This window comes from Mustelus asterias, unplaced genomic scaffold (genome assembly GCF_964213995.1).
Source record: "Mustelus asterias unplaced genomic scaffold, sMusAst1.hap1.1 HAP1_SCAFFOLD_366, whole genome shotgun sequence".
NCBI classification, from domain to species: Eukaryota; Metazoa; Chordata; class Chondrichthyes; order Carcharhiniformes; family Triakidae; genus Mustelus; species Mustelus asterias.
The window spans coordinates 95,196-118,642 of NW_027590324.1; the positions used below are offsets into that span (position 1 = coordinate 95,196).

At 45.6% G+C, this 23,447-nt stretch overlaps 1 protein-coding gene across 1 annotated transcript in view; it reads right to left on the reverse strand.

The window, feature by feature from the left end:
- LOC144486489 (NACHT, LRR and PYD domains-containing protein 3-like) overlaps window positions 1-23,447 on the reverse strand; it is a 136,815-nt gene that overhangs the window by 11,393 nt on the left and 101,975 nt on the right. The window contains exons 13-14 of the mRNA XM_078204533.1: window positions 13,791-13,877; window positions 3,237-3,407 (exon numbers count right to left, since the gene is read on the reverse strand). Coding sequence (XP_078060659.1) covers window positions 3,237-3,407; window positions 13,791-13,877 — 258 coding nt within the window. The remainder of the gene's footprint in view (window positions 1-3,236; window positions 3,408-13,790; window positions 13,878-23,447) is intronic.

The following is a 23,447-nucleotide window of genomic DNA, read 5'->3' on the forward strand; positions in this document are numbered from 1 at the left end:
GATATTGATTATGGAGCTGAAAGTGTGCGGTCGAATGGATGGGCACAGGAGACACACTGGCACGCAACACAGAGCTTGTTTACCCATCACCTGTCACATGGAACCGGCTAAAGGACGTGTTGGAATGTACATTTTGTTACAAACTATGTCTTGAAGAAATATACTGAATATTGAAGGCTTTTGAATTCGATGATCAGCCATGAACAAAATGAATGGCGGAGCAGGCTCGAAGGGCCGAATAGCCGACTCCTGCTTCTAGTTTCTATTTTAATCATGTTTCTCTGCAGGTTATGTTGTCGGCACCGTGCTATCTGTAGCCGGTTTCCTTTATTGTTACCGAAGCAGTATAATTGACATCATGTTGATTTTAATCTGAACTAATGCAGTGTTCTGTTGTTTCAGTGTTTCCCCTGGGATGGCAGAGTAGAGCTTGATTGCGGGTGATTGACAGGTTATGTCATGTGACTGAGGGACAGCTATTTTTCACAGAACATTCTAGTTTTAATTCTGCTTTCAGAAGCTGCTTGAAGTTAAGACAAACAGCAGTGCTGTTTCCCTCTCTGAAGTTGGAGTTTTTGCTGTTTAAGTGTTGCTGTGTTGGAAGCTGTCAGAGACTGGGGTTACCTCTCTGTGGTTGGGCTGTTCGGAGGCGACATCCTTCTCTGAAAACAATTGTCAGTTGGCTGTCTGGAAGTGTTAAAAAGCTGGAAATCGGCATCACGTGAGCATACTTGTTTTTGTGCTAACTAATGTTGGAGAAGGGTGTATGTCTGTGCTTATTGCTTTATATTGGAAAAACAGAGATAGCTAGCTGTTAAGAGTTATACTGTGTCAGGTTTACATCTTGCAATTGGTGAAAGTTATGCTAATTCTTGTTGTTAGATTCGAACTGCATTCTTAAATAAACTGTGTTTGATAAAAGCATCCTCGTGGGTCACTTCATTCATACCTGGAGTGAAACACCTCATGCTCACCAATGCCAAAATCAAATGTAAAACCAAGGGTCCAGCCGAACTTCACAAAACACCTTGGAGTTTCTGGCCTGCATCTTAACAATTGCCTCCATTCACCCTGCTCTCACTCTCACAAATTAAGGATTGTGTGAGTGCGGAACATCTGTCCCCCTGTAAGCATGTGAAATGGTCCTCAGATTCTCCGTCACATTATTCCCCGAAACCCAATGCACAAAAATCAATGTGATTGACATTCCATTGTATTGGGATCAGAGAGAGAGAAATGACAGGAATCAATGAAAATTTAGGTTCTGGTTCATAACCTCCAACCCCTGGACCTTTATAGGGTTTTCAGCACAGAAAGAGGCCCTTCGGCCCATCTTGTCTGTGTCAGCCATCAAGCAGCAATCTATTCTAATCCATTTCCAGCACTTGCTCCATGGCCTTGTCTGCTGCGGCATTTCAAGTGCTTGTCTGAATGCTTCTTAAATGTTGCGAGTATTCCTGACTCCAGCACACCACCCTTTCAGACAGTGAGATCCAGATTTCCACCACACTCTGGGTGAAAAAGCTTTTCCATAGAACCTTAGAATCCCTACCTGGATATTTACCATGGTAAATCCACCGAAACGACACATCTTGGGACACTAAGCGATAATTTAGCATGGTCGATGCACCTAACCTACACATCTTTGGACTGTGGGAGGAAACCAGAGTACCTGACAGAAACCCGCACACACAGGGAGAACATGCAAACTCCACAGGCAGTCACGCGAGGCCGGAATTGAACAAAGGTCCCTAACATTATGAGGCAGCAATGCTAACCACTGTGCCATCTTCAATTCTCCTCTGAAATTCCTGCCCATTTCTTTCAATATGCCGCTGGCTATTGACCCCTAAAACGAAAGAGAAAGGTTTCTTTCTATAAATCTGTGTATGTCCCTCTTAATTTGATACAACTCCACGAGGTAGTGCCCCAGCCTTCCCTGTCTGAGTAAAACAACAGGAACATTGACATACAGATGGATCTGTGCGTACGTGTCCACTGATCACTGAAAGTGGCAACATAGGTGGATAACCTGGTCAACAAGGCATGCAGCATGCTTGCTTCATCAGACAGCACATAGAGTATAACAGTTGACAAGTTATGTTACAGCTGTATTAAACTTTAGTGAGGCCACATATGGAATATTGCTTGCAGTTCTGATCGCCACACAGAAGGATGTGGATGCTTTGGAGAGGTGCAAAGAAGATTGACAAGGATGTTGCCTCGACTGGTTACGGTATGAGGAGATAATGAATAAATTAGGATTGTTTTCACTGGAAAGACGGAGGCTGAGGGGCGACCTGATAGAAGCATATATATGGTTGATAGTTGGAGTCTTTTCCCCAGGGTGGAAAGATCAACTACAAGACGGGACAGTTTGAAGGCAAGACGGGGAAAGTTTAGAGGAGGCGTGCGGGGAACGTTTTCACAGGGGGTGATGGGTGCCTCGAATGCACAGCCAGTGAAGCTGACGGAAACAGGCATGTTCACAACGTTCAAAGTTTATCTTGATAGAAACATGAATGGGAGACGAACAGAGGAATAGAAACTGTGTATGGACAGTAAGTATTGGGTCTGAATAAGGATTAGGAGTCGTGGCAGGCTTGGTGGGCTGAAGGGCCTATTACTGTGTTGTATGTTTCTTTGATCTTTGAAGATCAGAATCACCCATGATTATTGCAGTATGCTTTTTCCAAGACCCCATTATTTTTCCGTCTGGTGTCGGAGTTTGTGACGATTGTTAGACTGTAAATGATTCCCATAAGTCTCCTCTAATATTAGCTAATTCTTATCTCTACCCAAACTGATTCTGCATCTTGATCATTTGAACTAAGTTCACCTCTCCCCACTATACTGTCATCGGTTACAACAGAGAGAGACCCCACCACCATGTCCAGTCCTCCATTGACTGTCATCTATTCACTCTCCCCTTCTCACAAATCAATGGATGCTGTATCCAGAGAGAGCTGTGCAGCTATGAGGAGGAGGAGCGGACCTCAGAGGGTCAACCATAACATTATTCACCCACACCCTCGACATAAAGATTTATGGCACTGACATCACATTGATTAGGATCAGAGAAAGAAATATCACGAGTCAGTTTCAAGGCAGTTTTCCTTATTTATAACTGATGCCAATAGTAATGGGCAGTGTTTTTTATACAAATACCAGTGGTGAAATTATATTGTTGAATATTCAATTATTATAAACACAATCTCACACAGTCTGGCACTTACTGCAGTTTCTGTATTTTACAGTCCGGATTCCTCAGAGCCACAGACAGCAGTTTCACTCCTGAATCTCCCAGTCTATTGTAACCCAGATCGAGATCTATCAGTGAGCGGTTTGTACTGAGAGCAGAGGCCAGGTCCTCGGCACAAGAATCTGTGAGATCAACATCTTTCAGACTGGAGATCAGAGAGAGAAAAATAACAGGAATCAGGGTAAATCCACAGTGTTTCAAAGAATAATATCATTAACAATAATAATGTACAGCGCGGGACATTCAAGAAACACAACTTCAGTTCATACAGAAGGTAAAATACTATTGATGCTGTAAATCTGAAATATGAATATGTTGGAAACTCTCATCAGGTCAGGCAGTATCTGTGAAGATAGAAACAGATTTAGTTCAATTAGCTAAAATTAGAAATTGGAAATAGCAGTGAATTAAATTGTTTTAAGTGACAGGGAGCTGGGGATGAGCGGGTGACAAGGAAAGAACAAAATGGAAGTGCCGGAGTGATTAAATGTCAAAAAGGGTCACGGTGAAAGGGAAGAGCACAGGATTCCCATGTCCTTACCCTGAGTCACAGGGAGGGACATGGGATGGTCAGTGGCTCAGGAATGGAGTGTGTGGTGGGGTTGAAGCTGATGTGAGAGAAACCTTTTTCACACTGCCAGTGGTTCGGGTCTGGAATTCACAGCCGGGAAGTGTGGTGGAGGTCGGCTGCATCGAAGCAGTCAAAAAGGAATTAGATGATTATTTGAATAGAAACAATGAGTTGGGATACGAGAAAAAGGCTGGAGAATGACACAAATTCCTAATGCTAATTTGGTGAGCTGGTACAGACACGATGGGCCAAATGGCCCCATTGTGCACCGTAAGAATTCTGTGAAGATATTGGTTGTAAATGTATCGATATTTCAGCTGGAAGTTGGTGATGTTGCAGTGTGGACAGTGTTAGTAGCAATAGTCCTCAATGAAACGTTAATATTTCTCACCAATAGAGAGATACAATTTGTTACATGTAGCTTCAGGGACACAACTTAGTAAACGTGGGGCAATGGGAGGAGGTGGGACTCCATGAACCCCACAGCTGGTACGAGGACCAAACCCTCAACATTAGCGTCATTCTACTTCAAACTCGAGACACCGAAACAACTGAACTAACCAACTCCACACATCGTCAGAACGGGCACATTAATATCTGACAGGTGAGGGGGAATCTGTCCACTCAGGCAGCACAAGCAGAATCACAGAATTGTTACAGAGCAGAAGGAGGCCATTCAGACCATTGTGTCTGCACTGACTCTGCGAATGAGCAACTCACTAAGTGTCATTCCCCCACCTTCTCCCCGTAAACCTGTGCATTCCAGAGCTTAACCACTCGCTGCAGGGGAAGGCCCCATTTCGGCAATGCTGGCACCAGATTTAATGGGAGCCAGCAGCACTTTAAAGGCTCTGAACGGAGCAGTGAGGGAGCCCTGGTTAATGAACAAAGGGCTGAAATGGCAGAAGGCAGATTAAACCCAATTCGCTGACACTTCCCTGGAAATTCTCAAGGCTATATCGGTTTGGAGGGAGGTCCTGTTCCCTCTGGACTGGAGGAGGAGACCTGTCACATCAACCCAAGCAAGTCTGGATGGAAACTGCCGAGGGCCTGAGCAGGCAGCACGTGGCTGCAGTGAGGCAAAAGGATCAATAACCTGATATGTTCTGACAAGGTGAGCGTTAAACTTACAGGCTGATATGTGAATAAGGATGAAAGAGTAATTGTGGAAAGAACATCTCCACCCAGACACTGGCAATGTCCAGACAGCAGCATCAATCTTCAGGAACATGTCAGCCTCTCTGTGAAGGGTTCCGGTCAGTCAGAGATGACTGCTGCACTGCCGACACTGAGTGACCATCCTGGTGGTCCCATGATGGGCAGTCTGACAGCACCATAGGCTTGTGTGTGTCTTTGATGGGTGAGTAGCAATGGAAATTTATGTGCTTGTAGAAGAGGACACACAGCGTCAGAGAAGGAGCCAAGAGTGACAGTGTCTGGATTGTATCATCCTTCTGCCAATGGAAGATGAAGTGCTGGAGCTGGGAGACCTGGAGGCTGGGTGGGCAATCGCTGATGGTGAGATGGGTTGTGGATCCAGAGAGAGAGAGAGAGTGAGTGAATGGATGGGCACAGGAGAGACTCTGCTGCTGAGTCCAAAACCTGGTGCTTGTGTGTTCATCATTGGTCACATGGAGCTCTGGATTAGGAACAGTCTGCAGGACATGTTGGAATGTGCATTACCCTCTAACATTCTTCACTCTCTCACAAATCAACAGCTGCGGTGAGCGGGAGACGGGCGTGCAGCTCTGAAGATGAGGAGGTGTCCGTCAGAGGATGGATTGTCATAGTATTCCCGATTACGTCCGCCAGAGCAGATAATGTCTCATACCAGTCGCAAAGGGGTTACAATCTGGCAGCACAGGACAGCACACACAAACCCGAGCAGCTGATGGAGGCAGGAATAGCTGAGTTCACTCACACGAATAGAACATAGAACATGGAACATAGAACAGTGCAGCACAGAACAGGCCCTTCGGCCCACGATGTTGTGCCGAGCTTTATCTGAAACCAAGATCAATCTATCCCACTCCCTGTCATCCTGGTGTGCTCCATGTGCCTATCCAATAACCGCTTAAATGTTCCTAAAGTGTCTGACTCCACTATCACTGCAGGCAGTCCATTCCACACCCCAACCACTCACTGCGTAAAGAACCTACCTCTGATATCCTTCCTATATCTCCCACCATGAACCCTATAGTTATGCCCCCTTGTAATAGCTCCATCCACTCGAGGAAATAGTCTTTGAACGTTCACTCTATCTATCCCCTTCATCATTTTATAAACCTCTATTAAGTCTCCCCTCAGCCTCCTCCGCTCCAGAGAGAACAGCCCTAGCTCCCTCAACCTTACCGCAGAAGACCTACCTTCCAAACCAGGCAGCATCCAGTTAAATCTCCTCTGCACTCTTTCCAGCGCTTCCACATCCTTCTTATAGTGAGGTGACCAGAACTGCACACAATATTCCAAATGTGGTCTCACCAAGGTCCTGTACAGTTGCAGCATAACCCCACAGCTCTTAAACTCCAACCCCCTGTTAATAAAAGCTAACACACTATAGGCCGTCTTCACAGCTCTATCCACTTGAGTGGCAACCTTTAGAGATCTGTGGATATGGACCCCAAGATCTCTCTGTTCCTCCACATTCCTCAGAACCCTACCGTTGCCCCTGTAACCCGCATTCAAATTAGTCCGACCAAAATGAATCACCTCACATTTATCAGGGTTAAACTCCATTTGCCATTTTTCAGCCCAGCTCTGCATCCTATCTATGTCTCTTTGCAGACTACAACAGCCCTCCACCTCATCCACTACTCCACCAATCTTGGTGTCATCAGCAAATTTATTGATCCACCCTTCAGCCCCCTCCTCTCGGTCATTAATAAAAATCACAAAGAGCAGAGGACCAAGCACTGATCCCTGTGGCACTCCGCTAGCAACCTGCCTCCAGTCCGAAAAATTTCCATCCACCACCACCCTCTGTCTTCGATCAGATACAATAAGAAGTCTCACAACACCAGGTTAAAGTCCAACAGGTTTATTTGGTAGCAAATACCATAAGCTTTCGGAGCGCTGCCCTTTGGTCAGATGGAGTGGATATCTGTTCTCCAACAGTGCACAGACACAGAAATCAAGTTACAGAATACTAATTAGAATGCAAATCTCTACAGCCAGACTACCTTCGATCAGATAGCCAGTTACCTATCCAATCGGCCAACTTTCCCTCTCTCCCACACCTCCTTACTTTCATCATAAGCCGACCATGGGGGACCTTATCAAACGCCTTACTAAAATCCATGTATATGACATCAACTGCCCTACCTTCATCAACACACTTAGTTACGTCCTCCCACAGTTGCGTGGACCTGCAGAGTTTCACTGGCTGTCTTGTCTGGAGACAATACACATCTTTTTAGCCTGTCTTGATTCTCTTTCTTAAAGACTTGATTAGTTGTAAGTATTCGCATTCCAACCATTATTCATGTAAATTGAGTCTGTGTCTTTATAAGCTCTGTTTGTGAACAGAATTCCCACTCACCTGAAGAAGGGGCTTAGAGCTCCGAAAGCTTGTGTGGCTTTTGCTACCAAATAAACCTGTTGGACTTTAACCTGGTGTTGTCAAACTTCTTACTGTGTTCACCCCAGTCCAACGCCGGCATCTCCACATCATGACTACCATCCCCGCGGACAGTGAGGACCCAAAGGTCAAAGCCAAAGGCTCTGCAATCTCATCCCTTGCCTCCCAAAGAATCCTACGATATATTTCATCAGGCCCAGGGGACTTATCGACCTTCAGTTTATTCTAATTTGCCAGGACATCCTCACTCCGAACATCTATTTCCTCCAGCCTATTAGCCTGTAACACCTTCTCTTCCTCAAAAACATGGCCCCTCTCCTTGGTGAACACTGAAGAAAAGTATTCATTCATCACCTCACCTATCTCTACTGACTCCATACACAAGTTCCCACTACTGTCCTTGACCGGCCCTAACCTCACCCTGGTCATTCGTTTATTCCTCACATAAGAGTAAAAGCCTTGGGGTTTTCCTTGATCCGAACCGCCAAGGACTTCTCATGTCCCCTTCTTGCTCTCCTAAGCCCCTTTTTCAGCTCATTCCTTGCTAACTTGTAACCCTCAATCGAGCCATCTGAACCTTGTTTCCTCATCCCGACATAAGCTTCCCTCTTCCTTTTCACAAGACATTCCACCTCTTTCGTGAACCATGGTTCCCTCACTCGGCCATGTCCTCCCTGCCTGACAGGGACATACCTATTTGTTCCTTGAAAAAGTTCCACTTTTCATTAGTGCCTTTCCCTGACAGTTTCTGTTCCCATCTTATGCACCCTAATTATTGCCTAATCGCATCATAATTACCTCTCCCCCAATTGTAAACCTTGCCCTGCCGTACGGCCCTATCCCTCTCCATTGCAATAACAAAAGACACCGAATTGTGGTCACTATCTCCACTATTGAGATGAGAGGGCAGACCCAACTTGTGGAAGATGAAATGTGACTGGAGTCTTTAACAATGCAGCAGATACTGGAGCTGCAGCGTAAGGTACTTTAACATCCGGTGGAGTTTCCAAAGGCTGTGTGTATCCATACACAAAGGATGGAGGAGTCAATCCAGGCCAGCAGTGTTACCATGTCTCAGGTATGAGCACAAATAGCATCTTCCACAGAGAGATTGATGATCTTCATGGAGAGTCACATCCAGCGTATCACCCACAGGAAATACACATGAGCCTGTATGTTCTCACCACCTCCATGAGCTCTGTGAACACAGGCTACGGAAGGGATGGGAAAATGTGCCTCGAGTCACTGTCAGGACTCCCCAGCTGAGCACGGAGGGTCCAGTTTGCCCTGAATAGATAGGGACGCGGCTGCCTGCAGCATTTAGGAGCTCCTCTCAGGATGCCCCTGGTGTGGGCAGTGGGTCCTCTTCTGCACCGACTGTGACACAAGCACCTCACGAAGCTATGATGACAGAGACAACTCCAGCATCTGTGCAGAGGACCCGCAGTTGGCCGGGTCCTTCCAGGACTCAGGAAATCCGAGGACAAAGGCCACGGTCATCGAAATTCTCAGAGGAGAGAGGTAAAGATGCTGCCTGCAGCTCAGCGGAAAGTGCAGGGATCGGGGTGTTTGTCATGGTGGGGTTGCTTCCTTGGGTTTGACAGGGCTATACTTTGTTGTGACTGGTCACTTTGTTATGTATGTATTTTCAGTAAATTCAGAGATGGAGCACCACTAAAAAAATCCTTCACCATATTACTGGGTCTTTAACAGTTCACTGGGAATGTGAGATGGGAAATACAGCACTGAATGAGGTCAATACAATTCCAATGCCTTTGTTTCATGTAGTGACGGCTCCAGGGAAATTATAAAACATTCACAGAAACAGCAACAGTGCTGGAGATGGTGAAGATTTATTACACTGAATGGCTGTGTGAGTTAAGGTTCATGGAAAACATGTCTGCATTACTGAATCTCCATCCTCCCTGACACCTATTCCATGTCCCTGGCCTGTGGTCCATGGGGTTCCTCATCATGAAGCATCTGGTCAACATTGTATTGCATCACACTTTCTTCAAAGCTTCTCCACTCTAGATCCAGGTTGTATGGAACACAGCACAACACCAGGACATTTGAGACCCTCGCTGAGTATATTGAATAGTTCCACCAGATCTATCTTTAGAATTCCTCTGGCCTGTGCAATGGTCACACAAATTTTCCTGTTGCAGCTGTTTTTTCTCTCTTCTGTGACTGTGTTTGGGTTACACACAGGCACAATTACCCACCCCGACAGTGGGTAGCGCTTGTACTTTATTAATTCTTTCAAGGGATGATGGTATCACTGGCAATGCAAACACTTGCAGCCCATCCCCAATTGCCCTTGAGAAGGAGGTGGTGAGCCATCTTCTTAAATTCTGCAGAGCATCTGGTATGAAACCGTTAGGAAGGGACTCCAGGATTATGATCCCGCATCAGTGATGGAAAAGCAATATATTCCAAGTCAGAATGGTGTGTGGTTTGGAAAGAAATCTGAAGCTGGTTGGTGTCCCATCTTTCTGATATCCTTGGCCATCTCGGTGATGGATAGTGCCTGTTTGGATGATGCTGGCTCAGGAACCTTGGTGAGCTGCTACATTCCACCTTGTATGTGGTAAAATACTGCCACTGTGCGTCAGTGGTAGAGACAGTCAATGTTTAGTTTGGTGAAAGGCCAGCTGATCCAGTGGGCTCCTTTTCCATGGATGAGCTTCTTCATTGTTTTTGAAGCTGCAGTCAATCCAGCAAGATGAGCGGATTCCATCACACTGCTGACTTGTGTCTTGGAGATGGTGGGAAAAATTTGGGAGACAGGAGGCGAGTTCCTCATCTCCGAATTCCCAGACTGTGATCTACACTTGGAGCCATAGTGTTTACAGTTCAGTGTCTGTTCAATGGTCCCAGTGCGCCCCCACCACTCAGGATGTTGATGGTCGAGGATTCAGCGATGGTGCTGCCATTCAATGTAAAGGGAATATGGTTAGATTCCCGTCTGTTGGAGATGGTCCTTGCCTGGCATTTGTGCAGTGAAACATTACTTGCCATTTTTCAGGTTAAGTCTGAACGTTCTTCAGACCTTAAGACGCCAGCTCTGTCGAAGAGTCATCCAGACTCGAAGGGTTAGCTGTTCTCTCTCCACAGAAGCTGTCAGACATGCTGAGCCTTCCAGCATTTTCTGTTTTGTTCAGGTCTTGCTGTTTATGGACATAGAACATAGAACATTACAGCGCAGAACAGGCCCTTCGGCCCACGATGTTGCACCGACCAGTTAAAAAAAAAAACTGTGACCCTCCAACCTAAACCAATTTCTTTTCGTCCATGAACCTATCTACGGATCTCTTAAACGCCCCCAAACTAGGCGCATTTACTACTGATGCTGGCAGGGCATTCCAATCCCTCACCACCCTCTGGGTAAAGAACCTACCCCTGACATCGGTTCTATAACTACCCCCCCTCAATTTAAAGCCATGCCCCCTCGTGCTGGATTTCTCCATCAGAGGAAAAAGGCTATCACTATCCACCCTATCTAAACCTCTAATCATCTTATATGTTTCAATAAGATCCCCTCTTAGCCGCCGCCTTTCCAGCGAAAACAATCCCAAATCCCTCAGCCTCTCCTCATAGGATCTCCCCTCCATACCAGGCAACATCCTGGTAAACCTCCTCTGCACCCTCTCCAAAGCCTCCACATCCTTCCTGTAATGTGGGGACCAGAACTGCACACAGTACTCCAAGTGCGGCCGCACCAGAGTTGTGTACAGTTGCAACATAACGCTACGACTCCTAAATTCAATCCCCCTACCAATAAACGCCAAGACACCATATGCCTTCTTAACAACCTTATCTACTTGATTCCCAACTTTCAGGGATCTATGCACACATACACCTAGATCCCTCTGCTCCTCCACACTATTCAAAGTCCTCCCGTTAGCCCTATACTCAACACATCTGTTATTCCTACCAAAGTGAATTACCTCACACTTCTCCGCATTAAACTCCATCCGCCACCTCTCGGCCCAACTTTGCAACCTGTCTGGACTGCTTCAGTCTCTGAGGAATTGTGAACAGTACTGAGCATTGTGCAATCATTAGTGAGCATCCTCATTTCTGACATTATATGGAAGGAAGGACATTGATAAAGCAATTGAAGGTGGTTGGGCTTTGGACATCACTCTCAGGAACTCCTGCAGTGATGTTCATGAAGCACTGGAAGGATGACATTTTTCTGACGTTCAAGAGCAGACTGATGGAGCAACAATTCATCAGATTGGATTTGCCCTGCTTTTTTCCACATTGTCCGGTCGATCCAATGTTGTAGCTGTATTGGAACAGCTTGGCCAGGGGAATGGCTAATTATGGAGCACAATTCTTCAGTACCATTGCTGGGGTACTGCCAGGCTGACAGAGTTTGCAGTACGCAGGGCCTTCAGTCATTTCTTTACCTCACATGCAGTGAATAAAATTGTCATCTGTAATGCTGGGGACCTCAGGAGGAGGCCAAGATTAATAATTCTACTCAGCACTTCTGGCTGAAGATGGCACTGAGAACGTCTTTCCCCAGTAAGCAGTCCTGTGTTATTACGACTAATTTTGTTTCCATATACTACCAAATGAGACTTGGGTTTATCTAAAAATGAGATGTGAACCTGGTGAAGCTCCAGCACACGGCCACCAGAACACAGAGCGGACGCACCATATGATAGACCGAGCTCAATCACACCAAAACCAATGGATCAGATCAGAGATCTGCTGTCTTGCCATATCCAGTCATAAATAGTTTTAGACATGTCACAAAATGTTGGACATGCCAACATGTTGGACATTCCCTCATCAGTAATGATGGAATTCTTGTGGCATGTTTATAGAATCATAGAATTCCCACAGTGTCGAAGGAGGCCCTTTGGCCCATCGAGTCTTCACCAATTCTTTGAAAGAATATCATACCCAGGCCCTATCTCTCTAACTCCACATATATGGCCCACTAACCCCCCTAACCTACACACCCCGAGACACCGAGGGACAACTTAGCACAGCCAATCAACCGAACCTGTACATCTTTGGATTGTGGGAAAAATTGGAGCACCCAGAGGAAACCCACACAGACACGGGAAGAATGTGCAAACTCGACATATAAAGTCACCCAAGGCCGGAATTGAACCCTGGTCCCTGGCACTGAGAGGCAGCAGTGCTAACCACTGTGCCACCGTGTCGCCGAATGTAACCGGCGTGTCCAACATTTTGTGACATGTCTAACACTATTTATGACTGGATATGGCAAGACAGCAGATCTCTGATCTGATCCATTGGTTTTGGTGTGATTGAGCTCGGTCTGTCATATGCTGCGTCCGCTCTGTGTTCTGGTGGCCGTGTGCTGGAGCTTCACATCTCATCTTTAGATAAACCCAAGTCTCATTTGGTAGTATATGTAAAGAGAATTAGTCGTAGTAACACAGGACTGCTTACTGGGGAAAGACGTTGTCAGCCTCCTATGAATGAAAAGGTACAGTTCACCTCTCCTGCCTGTTTCCTGTCACTCAGATAACTTCATATCCAGGCTGCCTTTGTCATTTTTATGTCATGGTCTTCAACTTTGCTCCCAAGCTTATTATGTGTCTACTAAGAATACTCATAATGATACTAAATATACCATTGCTATCAGTATTCGTGTTCTTAAAAACAATGTCCATTATTAATAGGGACATCATTCAGACTATTCTGCACTGTGATTATTGCCATTGCCTGCTGAGCTGTGCCTTGAACTGCTGCGCTGCGAGCTCTGGAATTCTCTTCATAACCCTCCCCACCTCCATCTCTGCATTCTCTTTTCAGATGCTCCTTAAGCTCCATTTAACATAAATTTGAGAGTGGATCCCTCGGGATAAAGCTCATCAGAATTCAATGTAGTTTGTAATCTGCCTCACCGATATACAGCAGTTTTCTATCTTTAATCAAACTGAGAAACCGACAGACATAAACATCTATAATCTGAATGACAAATTAAACTAAATTGAACATGTGACCAGCCATGTCTGGGAATTCTATAAACATTTAATTGTTTTGTCCATCTTTTTTATTGTCATGAATGGTTTTGATAATAATTATAAATGATTAGATAATTCTTTCACTCCTGAATCTCGCAGTTTATTGTAACTCAGGTTCAGACACATCACTGACTGGTTTGTACTGAGAGCAGAGGTGCGAATATCTGAGGCTGTTACTCTCCAAACTGGAGATCAGAGAGAGAAAGATTTCAGTAATCAGAGTAAATCCGTGGTGTTTAACACGAATACTGACAGGAATAATGTGGAATGATTAGTAATGACACTATAACTGACATTGATAATAATTTACAGTGTCAGACATCCACTGATTATTAACACAATCTCACACAGTCTGATACTTACATCAGCTCCTGTATTTTACGTTCTGGATTCCTCAGAGCCGCAGACAATAGTTTCGCTCCTGAATCTCCGACTTTATTGCCACCCAGACTAAATGGAAAAAGTGAGAAACACATTAAATTCAGATTAATGTTCAGCAGAAAAATAGCTGGATCTATTTTTGTGTCAGAAACCTCGCACCAGTGGTGAGCTGATTCAAGTTACGATATTATACCTCACCCAAGTTGATCTTTCTCTACACCCAGCTGTGACTGAAACACTGCATTCTGGACTCTTTCCTTTCCTTCCCTATGTACGTTACGCTTTGGTACTAATAAATGTGACAATAATAAATCAAATAATATCAAAGCCTTCCTGTTGAATGGAAAAGGCAATAGTCAGCATTGAAAAATGATGAACAATTCACTCTCACTGGTTTGCCTACTGGGGGAAACCACTTTTACACCTCTCAAAATGTATATTTTGTTTAATTGTCCATGGGATATGGGTGTCGCTGACGAGACCAGCATTTATTTCCCACTGCTAATGGCCCCCTAGAGGAGGTGATGCCCACATCCTGTGAACAAGCAAGTAATTTTTAAATATGTCCCACATTCTGGTCTCATTTCGTGATCATCAGAATTACTCTCCGGAATCTCACTGACACTGCAAGTTTTCGGAAATTCTAATCATTTCTGCTGTTACATAAATCCAGGATTTTATGAGAATTGTACATTTTACTGAGGAGTTGAATGATAAAGCTGTGAGACTGGATCTCTCGGGATTCCCTGTGCTTCTGAATTATTATGATGTGGAGATGCCGGCGTTGGACTGGGGTAAACACAGTAAGAGTTTTAACAACACCCGGTTAAAGTCCAACCGGTTTACTTGGTAGCAAATGCCATTAGCTTTCGGAGCGCTGCTCCTTCGTCAGATGGAGTGGATATCTGCACTCAAACAGGGAATACAGAGACACAAAATCAAGTCACAGAGTACTGATTAGAATGCGAATCTCTGCAGCCAACCAGGTATTAAAGATACAGACAATGTGAGTGGAGGGAGCATTAAGCACAGGTGAAAGAGATATGTATTGTCTCCAGACAGGACAGCCAGTGAGATTCTGCAAGTCCAGGAGGCAAGCTGTGGGGGTTACTGATAGTGTGACACAAACCCAAGATCCCGGTTTAGGCCGTCCTCATGTTTGCGGAATTTGGCTGTCAGTTTCTGCTCAGCGACTCTGCGCTGTCGTGTGTCGTGAATGTCGCCTTAGAGAACGCTTATCCTAACATCAGAGGCTGAATTCCCGTGACCGCTGAAATGCTCCCCCACAGGAAGAGAAATGTCTCGCCTGGTGATTGTCGAGCAGTGTTCATTCATCCGTTGTCGCAGCGTCTGCATGGTTTCCCCAATGAACCATGCCTCGGGACATCCTTTCCTGCAACGTATCAGGTAGACAATGTTGGCCGAGTTGCAAGAGTATGTACCGTGTACCTGGTGGATGGTGTTCTCACGTGAGATGATGGCATCCGTGTTGATGATCCGTCACGTCTTGCCGAGGTTGCTGTGGCAGGGTTGTGTGGTGTCTTGGTCACTGTTCTCCTGAAGGCTGGGTAGTTTACTGCGGACAATGGTCTGTTTGAGGTTGTGCAGTTGTTTGAAGGTAAGAAGTGGGGGTGTGGGGATGGCCCTGGCGAGAAGTTCGTCTTCATCAATGACATGTTGCAGGCTCCGGAGGAGATGCCGTAGCTTCTCCGCTCCGGGGAAGTACTGGACAACGAAGGGTGCTCTGTCCACCGTGTCCCGTGTTTGTCTTCTGAGGAGGTCGGTGCGGTTTTTCGCTGTGGCGCATTGGAACTGTCAATTGATGAGTCGAGCGCCATATCCTGTTCTTATGAGGGCATCTTTCAGCGTCTGGAGGTGTCTGTTGTGATCCTCCTCATCTGAGCAGATCCTGTGCATACGGAGGGCTTGTCCATAGGGGATGGCTTCTTTAACGTGTTTAGGGTGGAAGCTGGAGAAGTGGAGCATCGTGAGGTTATCCGTGGGCTTGCGGTACAGTGAGGTGCTGAGGTGACCGTCCTTAATGGAGATGCGTGTGTCCCAGAATGCAACCGATTCCGGAGAGTAGTCCATGGTGAGTCTGATGGTGGGATGGAACTTGTTGATGTCATCATAGAGTTGTTTCAGTGATTGTTCACCATGAGTCCAGAGGATGAAAATGTCATCGTCGTATCGAGTGTATAGCATCGGTTCAAGGTCCTGTGTGGTGAAGGAGTCTTGTTCGAACCTGTGCATGAAGATCTTGGCAGATTGAGGTGTGAATTCGGTCCCCATGGCTGTTCCGTGTGTCTGGATGAAGAACTGGTTGTTGAAGGTGAAGACAGTGTGGTCCAGAATAAAGCGGATGAGTTGTAAAATTGCATCTGGAAACTGGCAGTTGTCGGCGTTGAGCACTGAGGCCGTTGCAGCAATGCCATCATTGTGGGGGATGCTGGTGTAGAGTGCCGAGACATCCGTAGTGACGAGGAGTGCTCCTGGTTCAACTGCCTCATGTGTGCTGAGTTTCTGTAGGATGTCCGGAGTGTCGCGACAAAAGCTCGGGCTTCTTTGTACAATGGGTTTCAGGATGCCCTCGACATAGCCAGAGAGGTTCTCACACAGGGTCCCATTGTCCAATACGATGGGACGGCCTGGTGTGTTTGCCTTGTGTATCTTTGGGAGGCAGTGGAGATCGCCAACGCGGGGAGTACGTGGGATGAGAGCACGGAGGATGCTCTGAAGGTCCGGATCAAAGGTCTTGATCAGAATATTGAGTTGACGGGTGTGTTCTTTGGTGAGATCTGTCAGTAACTGTCTGTCGTGTTCCTCGTTGTTTAGTTGTCGGTACACTTCTTTGCAGTAATCCGTTCTGTTCAGTATGACGATGGCCCCTCCTTTGTCTGCTGGTTTGATGACAATGTCGCAGTTGGTCTTGAGAGCGTTGATGGCGTTACGTTGTGCTTGGGTGATGTTCGGGGCTGTCTTGTGAGTGCGGCTGATGAATTTGGTGTTGACGTACCTCCTGATGGCTTGGGCATACATGCCAAGGCGAAGGCAGTGGCCTTCCGAGGAGTCCAATGGTGGGGCAAAAATTGAGTCCTCCATCACCACGACCAGCAAAATAGACCCCATCAGTCTCGCAGCAGACACAGAGGAATTCATCAGGCGAATGAGGCTGTGGGAGTTCTTCCACAAACCCCAAGAGGCCAACAGCGAGCACAATGAGACAGCCAATGAACCGGAACAGACGACAGAGAGATCCGCAGTGCAACAGAAGAGGAAAGAGTCGAATTGGACTCCTCCGGAAGGCCGCTGCCTTCGACTGGACATGTATGCCATCTCCATTAAGAAAGGTCACCTCAGCACTTCACTGTACCGCAAGCCCACGGATAACCTCACGATGCTCGGATGAGGAGGATCGGGACAGACACCGCCAGTTGCTGAAAGATGCCCTCATAAGAACAGGATATGGCGCTCGACTCATCAATCGACAGTTCCGACGTGCCACAGTGAAGAACCGCACCAACCTGCTCAGAAAAAAAACACGGGACACGGTGGACAGAGTACCCTTCGTCGTCCAGTACTTCCCCGGAGCGGAGAAGCTATGGCATCTGCTCCGGAGCTTTCAACATGTCATTGATGAAGATGAACATCTCGCCAAGGCCATGCCCACACCCCCACTTCTTGCCTTCAAACAACCACACAACCCCAAACAGACCATTGTCCGCAGCAAACTACCCATCCTTCAGGAGAACAGTGACCACGACACCACACAACCCTGCCACAGCAACCTCTGCAAGACGTGCCGGATCATCGACACGGATGCCATAATCTCATATGAGAACACCATCTACCAGGGACACGGTACCTACTCTTGCAACTCGGCCAACGGTGTGTACCTGATACGCTGCAGGAAAGGATGTCCCGAGGCATGGTACATTGGGGAAACTATGCAGACGCTGCGACAATGGAGGAATGAACACCACTCGACAATCACCAGGCAAGACTTTTCTCTTCCTGTGGGGGAGCAATTCAGCGGTCACGGGCATTCAGCCTCTGTTCTTCGGGAAGCCTTCTCCAAGGCGGCCTTCACGACACACAACAGCGCAGAGTCGCTGAGCAAAAACTGATAGCCCAGTTCCGCACACATGAGGAAGGCCTAAACCGGGATCTTGAGTTTATGTCACACTATCAGTAACCCCCATAGCTTGCCTCCTGGACTTGCAGAATCTCACTGGCTGTCCTGTCTGGAGACAACACACATCTCTTTAACCTGTACTTAATGCTCCCTCCACTCACATTGTCTGTATCTTTAAGACCTAGTTGGCTGGAGAGATTCGCATTCTAATCATTATTCTGTCACTTGATTTTGTGTCTCTGTATGCCCTGTTTGAGAGCAGATATCCACTCCATCTGACGAAGGAGCAGCACTCCGAAAGCTAATGGCATTTGCTACCAAGTAAACCGGTTGGACTTTAACCTGGTGTTGTAAAAACTCTTACTTCTTAACTATTGACATTATATCATTTGTATAATATATCAGGGTGAGTTAAAGTGTGAAACTGTGCCAACTGTTGCTTTAAGATCCATCCCCTCGATTTTATACAACAAGGAAAGATTATTCTCCCATTAGAAAGCTGAAATATTTCTGTTTGATGAGTTTATAGGGGAGGGGTGTCTCCCGCGACATTCCACATTAAACAGGCTCTACATTTTCTGGAGGTATGGCTAGTGTTCTACCTCGAGGAATTAGCAGAATTCCCTCTTCCCAGTAGTTCCTCACATAGGAAAAGGATTATTCGAAAATCCTGTTTCATATCACTGACGTTTGACTGGAGATTTTCCAGCAGCAGGTTTCCTCATTCAGGAAATTCTGGTTTCCTTGCCTCAGATGTAAGCTCGGCAGTCCAGCCGTATTTAGTTGCGAATGATAGTGCACGATGAAACAACAGAAGGAGGAGGATCCACAAATATCCCATCCTCATGATGGAGGAGACTAGTACATCAGTGCAAAAGATATGGCCAAAATATTAGTGACTAACTTCAGTGGCTGAACGGTCCAGAGGTCCCCAACATCACAGATATATGATCAGCAGATTCACTCTACATGGTGTCAAGAAAAGGCTGAAGGCACAGGATACTGCAAAGAGCATAGGTTTTGCCAAAATTCCAGTCATTGTACTGAAGATTTCTGCTTCCAAGATACACATCATCTTGAATTGGAAATATATCACCGTTCCTTCACAGTGACTGGGTCAAAATCCTGGGACTCTCTTCCTCACAGCACAGTGGGTGCACCTACACCACATGAGTCCCTAAATGCAATGATGATGATATAATAGCGAGCATAGTTGCTTTCTAAGCAGTTGATACGGGTTTAATTCCCAGCTATCTCAGTTTGTTGGAGTGGATGAAGAAAGGGCCAGGAGGCAGTAACCACAACTGAAAAGAGTGAGTCAATCCAATTTAGTCAAGTCTGCGGCTCCAGACTCGAGCACTACTATTAAACTAAGCTGAGGGTTGGAGGGTCAGTTGATCATTTAACTACGCTGAGCCAGCGCACGCTGAGTTCAAAAGGGAAATAGTAAATCAAATAGTGACACAGGAAAACTAAATTCATTGGTTGGTAAAAAAATGCCGTTTGCGACTGGCTTTATATTGCTGTGAATTGGAAAAAGCAACTGAAAGGGTCAATGGCGGTTCTGCTGTTGATGTGGTATACATGGATATTCAAAAATCATCTGATGCAGTGACACAACAGACTTGTGGCATAAGCTCATAAAATAAATGGGAAAGTAGCAATGTGGATAGAAAATTGGATGAACAAAGAGTAATGGATATTTTTCAGGCTGGAGGATGTCTGTAGTGGAGAAGCCTAGCGGTCAGTATTGGGATCCTTGCTTTTCCCTGATATATATGAATGATCTCGGTGGTGGCAGTCTCGAGGAAAATTTCAAAGTTTGTTGATCACAGAAAACTTAGAGGCATCGTAAACTATGAGGAGGAGAGCTTGGGACTGAAAAATGGACTATGGTGGAATGTGCAGATAGGTGGCATATTCAGTTGAATGCAGAGACGGGTGAGGAAACATACACATGAGTAAGCAATATAAAATAATCAGAAGAATTATTAACGGAATGCAGGATCAGATCAGAGGGACTGAATGTATATGTCCATCAATCATTGCCGTTGGCAGGGCAAGTATAGGTAGCAGTTAATAAAGAATACAGCATCTTGGGCTTTACTGTTATGAAATAGTTTATGTTTGTGGGCATTAGATAAGAATTCATGAGTTTAAGTTTAATTTGTGTTTCTGTGCTTGTGAGCTAAGAATGGGCCAAAACTTTAATTTCACTTCCTGTTAAACAAAGCTGCCTGCCTGTGGGTTTGTGGTTTCACTTTAAATTGAAATGCAGGGACAGTTTAAGGTTTGCGATGTTGTAGGAGTTATATAGGTTAAAAAAATGGTTGCTTATATTCAGAGACCCACAATGAATGATAGAAGCACTGAGTTTCAGTTGCAACCAGTTAATCCAGGAAGCAAGATGGAGTTCACAGAGGCTGTCAGTAGAGGTAGCGCAACGCAGGGATTCAGAAAGCAGGTCCCAGAAGATAAATCACCGTCAGAAACCAAGGAGGAAAAGAGGAGTTCCAGGAAGACAGATGTCAAAGGGACAAAAAAACCTGAACGTGATCAAGCTACTGCTCCCGAAGTTAAAGAGCGGAGTAGAGAGACGCTCCCAGTTAAAGACAGAGTTGCCAGGTGCGAATACGGTAAAGTTTGCTCACGAGAATCCAGAGATCTGATATAATCCTAAAGTTGACGACACCTTCATACAGACTATGACACACTGGTGTATGTTGGCATGGTTGAATATGAAGGAATAATGAAAGGAAACATTGTAATATTGGAGGGGGATCCTTGGTGAAGTTATCTGAGAGAAAGCGTTGTTTGGGAAAAGATTCCAAATGCTGCTTTTTTTCTCTCGAGTGGAGCTCAGAGACACTCGTGTGGAAGCAAGAGTCCCAGTGAGGCTAGTTTTTTTTCACAGTGTGACAAATATTTGGGGGGATTTGCAGAAGAATCCACTGAAGTTACTTTGGGTGGCATCTGTCACTTAGTTGCAGAGAGTGGTGTATTGGACCACAGGTGGCTTGTTGGTTTACATTGACTGTGTACTTTCTGAAAACATTAGAGCATAAGATCTATCTTGTAACTTGTGTTTTCCTTTCAGATCTGGAGACATCTATGAAGTAAGATGGTGTTGTGGGGGAATTGAAGTGATGGACAGAGAAATAGTTGCCTGGCACACAAAATGGTTACCTGGGAAGGGACATTAACAGGCACTGGCTTTTCGCACAGACAGTTACTGTGCTAAAAACTGCAGGAAGCTGATCAGAGCTTGAGGCACTTTAGATAAGGATAGACCCAGAACAATGAGTCTGATAATGTCAGCCACAGATGGGAACATAAATACATAAATGTAACAAGATCAGCCACTGAATGTATAGATCGAAACCAGTCATTGTTAGAGCGCATAACTGCATAAATGTATCCATTCTATGGACAATGATATGTTAACTGTCTGCCTGCAATGATGTGTTAACTATTGATGTCCGTATCTGCCTACTCAACTTGTAGCGATGTGTTAACTGCTAATGTCCGCACTGTCTATTGTCTAAAAGGTATAAAAATGATCAACTACCATTGTGTAGTTGAGAAGGTAGCTGCCAAGTACTGCGGAGTACCAGTGCTTTCTCCCAAAGCTTCGTGTCCGAAATAAAACTGTATTGTTGAAACCTCCAAGTCTGACTCCGAAGTGGTAAATTTCCCACAACAATTGGCGTAGTCAGCAGGATCTCATTTCTGGTAAGTTTCGATTGAAGGCCACAATCGGAAAGCCGGGGTAAAGATCACTGAATCTGTGGGAGTCAGACGAGGTCAATAATACACTTTTAAAGGGGTTACAATTAAGGGGTATTTATAGTGACAAGTATTGATTATATATGGTATAGTGATAAGTAATAACTGCTGATAGTGATAAGTGATAAGAACATAAGAACATAAGAAATAGGAGCAGGAGTAGGCCATCTACCCCCTCGAGCCTGCCCCGCCATTCAGTAAGATCATGGCTGATCTGATAGTGGTTTAGTTCAACTTACCCGCCCTCTCCCCAAAACCCTTAATTCCCTTATTGATCAGAAATCTATCTACCTGTGACTTAAACTGCTTCAATGGGCAGAGAATTCCAGAGATTCACTACCCTCTGAGAGAAGAAGTTCCTCCTCAACTCTGTTCTAAACTGACGCCCCCTTTTTTAGAGACTGTGTCCTCTAGTTCTTGTTTCCTTTCTAAGTGGAAAGAATCTCTCTGCCTCTACCCTGTCTAGCCCCTTCATTATCTAATATGTCTCTATAAGATCTCTCCTCAGCCTTCTAAACTCCAACGAGTACAGGCCCAATCTACTCAATCTCTCCTCATAAGCTAACCCCCTCATCTCCGATATCAACCTGGTGAACCTTCTCTGTACTCCCTCCAAGGTCATTATATCCTTCCGCAAATAAGGGGACCAAAATTGCACACAGTACTCTAGTTGCGGGCTCATCAGTACCTTGTACAATTGCAGCAAAACCTCCCTGCTTTTATACTCCATCCCCTTCGCGATAAAGGCCAACATTCCATTTGCCTTCTTGATCACCTGCTGCACCTGCAAACTGAGTTTTTGCGATTCATGCACAAGGACCTACAGGTCCCTCTGCACAGTAGCATGTTGTAATTTTTCACCATTTAAATAATAATCCATTTTACTATTATTTCTTCCAAAGTGGATAACCTCACACTTGTCAACGTTATACTCCATCTGCCAGATCCTCGCCCACTCACTTAGCCTATCCAAATCTCTCTGCAGACTTTCTGCATCCTCCATGCAATTCGCTTTCCCACTCATCTTTGTAACTGTTACTTGTGCTGACCGACGAGAGGACAAGGAATTGCCTGTCTCAAACGTGCAGCCTTAGACCGGTTGTTAAGAGGGGAAATCCCCCTCGTAAAGGTCAGGATCTTGAAGTGGGCGTAGAGGCACCAAGTGCACTTCGGATTGTGAAGCACAAGTGGCAAAGGTCGGTTAACATCAAACTCTGTAGTGGCGAACAAATGCAGAGTTGCTACCTGTTTGCATGAAAGTTTGTATAGTTGGATACTGGACTGTCAATGTTGTAAAGCGGTGCGGAAAAGGAGCTGATCAACTCTGACCTAGAGCCGGACTCCAGAGGAGAAACCCATTGCCGAGCCGGTAATAGTGGAAGCCGTGAGTATAAATTGGAACCCTGAGACGGTAGTGAAACACGGTGCTAGAGTAGTAATAGTGGCCGGGGCGAGTGAAGTCCCTACGGTAGACAGCACACTTTACGAAGGAGTAATCGTGGCCGTACAGTGCTTAAAACAGGTTGCCAAGTAGGCATAGTGACCGGGGGTAGTGAAGTCTGCGAGATGGCAGACAAAAAAGTTAAGAGAGGATCTGCAGGTTCTCTCATTCAAGTGTACATGACAGACAGGCAAGCGTTAATAAAGAGGATGCAAAGAGATGGCTGGGGTACTTCTCAGACCTTGGAACAGCAGAGAAAGTGGATAGATGGAGAAAA